General features: G+C 41.5%; 1 protein-coding gene across 1 annotated transcript; it reads left to right on the plus strand.

The window, feature by feature from the left end:
* The first annotated feature begins 2,135 nt into the window (after positions 1-2,135).
* On the plus strand, positions 2,136-4,026 carry nkx2.4a (NK2 homeobox 4a). The gene is given in 3 exon segments (XM_061696555.1): positions 2,136-2,505; positions 3,367-3,590; positions 3,592-4,026. Coding segments are annotated over 3 exon segments (1,029 nt in total).
* Positions 4,027-7,504: the final 3,478 nt, after the last annotated feature.

The following is a 7,504-nucleotide window of genomic DNA, read 5'->3' on the forward strand; positions in this document are numbered from 1 at the left end:
CTCTGACTCGTTAATCCACGAGGTTGAGAGGTTTGCATCATTTGCATAATGTTCGAGTTCTGAGCCGTCTTTATTTTTGACGAAGAATTGGACATTTTCCAGGGTTTAATGCTTTTCTGACCCACTGTTTTGTTTTCTTACAGAAAATATGCTTTGTTCCTCTACATTGTGTTTCTGACAACTCCAGCTGTTTTTGGAATAACGAAGTGCGTGCGTGCAAATCCAAACACTCGGTGATATATCCGAGTCGGAAATTTGCCTGCATGCACGATGTGCTCCAATCAGGCTAACCGGAGATTGTTTAGTGTTTCTTCACTTGTCTCCTTAATTGATGGCCGACCATGACACGTCTTCATTTACTCAATTAGGCCGGGTAGCTCCTTTAGCTGCCCGGGCACGCTAAATCGCATTAATGCCTCGTTGCAGACCGACTCAAATGAAGAAAGAGGCCCGAAGGTCTGTCGCAAACCTGCCCGCTGCACCTGCTCCTACTGTCGCCCGCACTGAACGTTCTAGCAAATGACCCTAGAATGTAATTTGAAAGTAACGCTGACAAGACACGCGTAAGATGCATTGAGCACCTTTACAGCATAGCTGGTGAGTTTTGAACCTCCGCACCCCCTCCCACCCACCCACCCCCAACCCCAACCCCAACCCCCTTCCCCCCTTGCTCTGCTTCCTCCCCTGGCGCCAGTCAGTTTGCTGAGAGATTACAATGTCAAGTCAAGACTGCAGCAAAGTGTCATCGATGCATGCTGACCAGGTTTGAGGCTTGAAGGATTAAAAGGTCCCCGCGTTGCGTTCAGTCGGAACATCCCATCGGAGTTTCGTAAAATCGTGAAAATGCAACTTTGCAAGGTTTTGTTTTGTTCATAATTAGATCGAACGCAAGAGTTGCGTTTGTAATAAGGCCTTCACTAAGATAGTAATGCGCATTTCTGATGAACACCGTCAGCGAAGTATTACATGAATAATATTGTGTGTAAAATTAGGGGTGCTCCTAATATTTTGGTTATCTTATTTGGCTACACGTCCAAGTCTCTTGGAAATGATGATTTGCACACTTTCACTGTACACAGTCACGGGCCACAACAATACAAGTTCAAATCCATTATATGCTTATGATTTGCAATGCCTGTGAGGTGCCGCAAATATTTTGGTGATCTTATTTTGCTATATTCGACTCGAGCAAAAAAAAAAAAAAAAAAACTGCAGTTGAATCACTGCAATATATTGTTTAGGTGCCACTTAACTGTCCATCGATTGTGTTGATATTTTTCTTGTATTATTTTCCTGTATAATTTAGTGATTCTGTTTTTCAACCCGTTTGTGAGTGATCTCTGAAAAGTGCTTTATTAATAAAAACAGACTTTACTTACTTCATGTCATTGTTTCTGGTGTGACAATAAAGTTGTATTCTGAGTGCACTATTCATGCAGTTGAAAAAATAACATTCATAAGCTCCAAAAATAATGAAATAAAGTTATGGTGATGATATATATACCGAGCTGAACAAATGCAACATTTCTAGTGGAGCTTTTGCGCAAGTGTACCTCATGTTGTGGTGCAGTGTATCGATCCAAATTGGCTTCCGTCTTATTTGGACGCAGAAAATGCAGTTTGACAATCTTAAATGAGGCTTTAATTCTACTTCATGCGTCACTTTGATGATGCTCGTTGGTCCAGTATCTCTTCAAAGTGCTCTCAAAGTTGTTCAAAAAAAAAAAAAAAAAACAAAAAAAAAGATGATGATGAATGTGGGTCAGTCTCCATTTATGACCAAATACAACATACATAGTGTTTTTTCATGTTGTTGTTGTTTTTTTTTTTTATGTGATCGGCGGTGTAAAGGAAAGTTTGTTTTGCTGAATTATTTGAGTAGACCGTCAATGACTATTGTTTGCTGCTTAAGGCGCGTGGCTCCGCCCCCCCCCGGTGTTTGTCATAAACCTGGCTCCTGGCTCCAATAAACCCGGGCTAAGAGCGCCCCGGGCTCGCCTCCTTCTCCAAGGCGATCAATAGGATCTCAGGCGCACTCCAAGCCCTCTCTTACGTAGACACCTAACAAGGAGAGAGCCGATACAACAACACGCGTGATCTGCTCCAACAGCAAAACTCTACCTGCTTTCTGAATCATGTCGTTGAGCCCAAAGCACACAACGCCGTTTTCAGTCACAGATATTTTGAGTCCAATCGAGGAGACCTACAAGAAGTTCAGTGCCATGGACGGCGCAGGGAACCTAACCTCTCCGCTGGGAGCCTACCGGCAGCCTCAGGTGTCTCAGACCGGCATGCAGCAGCACTCCATGAGCCACAACGGCGGCGTGGCGGCCGCCTACCACATGCCGCACTCGGTGTCCCAATTCTCCCACAGCGCCATGGGGGGATACTGCAATGGGAACATTGGCAACATGGGAGAGCTGCCGTCCTACCAGGAGACCATGAGGAATAGTGCTGCAGCAACAGGCTGGTACAGCACCAACCCTGATCCGAGATACTCCACCAGTAAGTGTGCTGCTGCAGAAAGATAGAAGACTTGCTCAACACATCTTTTTTTTTTTTTTTTTTTTTTTTTTATTCCACCCCCTTCTGCTAGCTATCCTTGTACAAATACGAACGCACGGTTACTTTAGTACAATTAGATAAGCACAAGCGGAGCTACAATATTTGATTGGATTGGATTCCTAGGACGCATCAATCACACTAATATTTAGGAATGACATTAAGGGTCCCTATTGCAAGTCTGAATCGATATTATTATTATTATTATTATTATTATTATTATTTATACGCATGTATGATTTGTTTCAGAATTGTAAATCAATCATTGAACCTTAATTTTTCAAATCTATACTACTTGCAATGATCGAATTCGTCTACGTTGTCCTCTAGCACAGTTATTTTTCATATAGTAATTCAAGTATTCACAATTAGCATTTACGGCCCATTATGACTTTATAATATTGAATGTGGCTTGAATGACATACGCATTATATAAATAAAAGAATAGCGCAGGTGTATTTTGTGTTTCTTAATGTACAATATTATAACTTGAAATTTTGGAAAATGAAAAATAATGACATTTATCTTTATTATGAGTACAAGTGAAATAATTAAGGAGGAGCCCGATGTGATATAAATTCTCCATTCAAACTTGATTGTAGTTATTGCTCAGAGCGATAAATAATACACCGTAATAATATATAACACATTCATACCTATCATTTATGTCACTGAATTAGAAATAGGAAGCAATGTGTTGGAATGATAAATGGTAGAAAATCCATTTTGATGCGCAATTTCAGCACGAACGGCGGTGCGCTCTTGCGACGACCGAAAGCACATCTGTGTATGTCCATGTTGAAGTTTGTAGATTCACGGGACCTTCCGCAGGTATGAACATGGCGGGCATGGGTGCCCTCGCGGGGATGGGGGACGCCTCCAAGTCCATGCCGGCCCTGCACGCTGCGCCCAGGAGGAAGCGGCGGGTCCTCTTCTCGCAAGCTCAGGTCTACGAGCTGGAGAGGAGGTTCAAGCAGCAGAAGTACCTGTCGGCGCCGGAGAGGGAGCACCTGGCCAGCATGATCCACCTTGACGCCGACCCAGGTCAAGATCTGGTTCCAGAACCACCGGTACAAGATGAAGCGCCAGGCCAAGGACAAGGCGGCGCAGCAGATGCAACAACAGCAACAACAACAGCAACAACAGGACGGGACCGTGTGCCAACAGCAGGCCCAGTCCCCGCGGCGCGTAGCCGTACCGGTTCTGGTCAAGGACGGCAAACCGTGCCAGAACGCCTCCAACACGCCGACGCCGAACCAACAAGCCGTGCAGCAGAACGGGGCCGGAGTGGTGCTGGGCCAGCACCAGAACCAGCAGCAGGTCAACGATTTGGACCTGGAGGAGATGTCGCCCAGCCCCCCCTCGCTGCACAGCCAGCTCAGCATGGCCCAAATAGACACTTCTGCCGTAGATTACACCAGTAATATGGTCACCTCGAACCTCCTCTACGGCAGAACGTGGTAGGGCCACTTTTTCTATCGACTTGCCCGTTCCACACGCGCGTAAAAGACAGCAAATACACTTTGTGGTCCGATAGTATATTTAAAAACAACAACAACAACAACAACAACAGCAACAGCAACAGCGACAGCGACAGCGACAGCGACAGAGAGGGCCCCGGGCCCGCACAGACCAGAGAACCAGCTGATCAGGGCACATTTTCTTGACATCTCTAAAGAAGGGAGTCTATTTTTGAACATTACACACACATGGCCGACCCTTGAAAGCCAATTAAGACGCTTTGGAGCCCTTTTGTAATCTTTTTTTGGACATCCCTCACGATGTTTTAATGCTAGTCTATGTTCAAAAAGCAAAAAAAATAAATAAATAAATAAAAAAAAAAAAAAAAAAAAAAAAAAAACCAAACAAACAAACAAACAAAATCGATAAGGATCTGAATGAAGTCAGCAACCTGGAATTTTGTCATATGGATATTGTAACCTAATGTATTCAATTAGAATTCTTTAAGGAAATAGGGACTTGTACATTTTGGCTAACACGAGAATACGTTTAATTGTATAATATCTTTATTTGCGTCCACTTTTACGTTTTCTTTATTCTTTTGTAAGTTAAAACGATCAAATGGAGTTGCTGTATATGTTACAAACACAAGTGAACAATGAGAATAAATAACTTGAAGTGTGAGAGCTATTTGTGAGGAAATGTTTTTTTTTTTTTTTTTTTTTTTTAATAAGCAATCTGTTTTGAAGTGCATTTTCATTACGTTGTGACTGCGCTCAAATTGAGAAGAAAAGCAAGGTCGATGAGGGAGCCAGTATTGTTCAGGTGACATTTTGGAGGGCTGTCTTTTATACTGAATGTCTGCAAAAATCCAAGACCGGAACATTCCCCCTTCAAAAGACATTAACAATCATTAAGCAGCAAAAAACTCCTGTCTAATGTATACGTCTATTAATTTATTTCCCTTACTTTTATACAACTCTTTTAACCAACGAATCTTTTGGAAACAGGCCTTCCTTTTGTCCCAATCTAATTGGACAGTTTGATGGTGAATGCGACCTTGCATGCACGATCATTATTGCATTATATTTGATATAACATAATTCATAAATCCTTGATTATTTGAAATAATACATTGAATATATAGCAAACACAAATATAACTGTAAGGATTGCTAAATAATGGATTTGATCGTGCATGTATAAATGTAAAAAATACATTCTATATAAATTCATGTATGTAAGCTACTGAATTTGAGCATAAATTAGGTTGCATATACGTAACTGATGTATATGTATATCAGTTATTAATAATGCAATGTATTTCGTCTTTTTCAGGTTTCATGCTGCACTTCTATTCTGCAATAATCCAGCAAATACGCCATTACATCTGAATCTTCATATTACAATAAATAACACAGAATTGCTGTATTCCATGCACTTTTTACGATCACAATTCATACTGTATTATATTTTATTATATTGATAACAGTAGAACTTCGCCAGACGCATGTTTTGATCGATTCAACTCACGAACATGCTCGCACATTCACATAGACACAAGTATCATTGCGATCGATCTCTTTAAAAGATAAATGATTTGCGCAAAGCAACTCCAAAGTGTTTAAGCTCCATCACTCCTGTTGGTGTGTCCTCCAAAAGCAGCGACTGATAATAGTATCTAACGTTTCATTTCCTGTGGTCATTTAAACGTGAGTTGAAAGTGAGTTGTGGAGCCCTTTCGGTGATGACACCCTGCGATGATGATGATGGCTATCAGTGTGTCTCAATGGAGACCTTGGAGAGCCTCCATTTTCCAAGCCCTTCACATACCTGGCAGCTGTATGTATATGCGCTATCATCCCCACACTCCAAGGGCAATCAGAGCCAATATGCACCTGACATTTGAAATTGGACGCAAAAAGTCTGTCTGAAGGGAGTTGGATAAGAGAAGGAAACAACGAGAAACACATTCCTGGACGCACTTTGATGCTGCAAGATGTTTCGGATAGATTTTTTTTCTCTCCAAAATTGAGGGCATGAACGCGCTGTCAACAAAGCTTTTGATGGTGGACCACATGAAATGAAAGTGGAGGTGAAGCCATTCTTTTCTCTTTTCAATAGCCATAGTTATGGCGCTCTAATAGGCTATGCTTGGTAATCACTGCCTATTGTGTCTGTTGCTTCTTTCACATTATTGTGGGGTGGACCTCTCTTTGTAAGGAAATATGAGTCTGACCGGGTACTGTAATTGCTGTTGGAATCATCATTTCAGTCTGGAAAGTTTGGGGGTGACGGTGTCACTTCCACACTAACACACTCACTCACTCACTCTCACACACACAACAACCACATGCATATGCCTTCATGTAAATTCATTCCTCACACACACATTCACAACCGAATGATACATTTGATAAAATAGCCTCTATTACACAAAGCAGATATTTCCATAAAGGACAGATGGACTCCATACCTACATGCCTTAAATGCCACATTAAGCTTATTATAGAGTCTGATAAGACGAGGATAGTCTTTTTTTTTCCACGCATGCAAAAGATTTTTCAGTCTATTCTTGTCAGGTAATTGCAGGTTGCACTACATAATGTGCATGTCGTTTCTGCAGCCCCCCAGAGCCGCCTCCCAACTCCCTTCCTTCCCTTTATTCTACTTAATATGTCAGAAGGTCTGATCACAGAGGAACCTTTTCAAGTCCTATTGACTGTGTTCCTCAATTGACCATGGCGACCTAGCAACCTAGCTGAGCGCTAATTGGCAAGGGCTTAACATTATTGGCTCTATAGTTTACCTACCAACATACATCCTTGTTCATATTCTTTTTTCATATGTGGAGAGAAATGTTTTGTGGTATTGGTCTTGACTCACAAAGAGATTCAAATTGAGGCCGTCTTTCCCTCTAATGATTTGCTTTCGGGAAACTCATTTTTTTTTTTTTTTAATTATCATGTTCTATGAAATAAAATATGCTGCAATAATTGCTGAATTACCTCTTAATGATTCATTTCAAAATGATCATTACGCTGGTTTATAAAACTTTCAAAGGGAAAGATGGTGTGTATTTTCAGGTTTTCTTGTACCAATGTGACTGTTAGGATGTTATGTGAAGGACGTTATGTCAAGTCTTGGTAAACAGACTCCCTACCTTAGGATATACTCAGACTAATTGATGAATTATTCCTACCACGTCACTGCAACTAAGCGATTAGTTGGTTAATTGTGAATTCTGACTATTGACTATAATTGACGTGTCTTGATTCTATTGAGGCAAATGGAGTGCACAACTTGGTCTCGTCTTAACGAATTTGCAGTTTGAAGGAGAACGATGCTAGCGCCGGCCAAGATCCACACAGACCTCCACTATGTTAGGCTGTTCTGCTGAGTACAGGAGTTCAAAACATTCGAAGAGCGATCCCCCTTTTCCGACCATCGATCTAAACAACTGCTACAAAATGAATAGAGCG

This window comes from Phycodurus eques, chromosome 14, assembly GCF_024500275.1.
Source record: "Phycodurus eques isolate BA_2022a chromosome 14, UOR_Pequ_1.1, whole genome shotgun sequence".
NCBI lineage: Eukaryota > Metazoa > Chordata > Actinopteri > Syngnathiformes > Syngnathidae > Phycodurus > Phycodurus eques.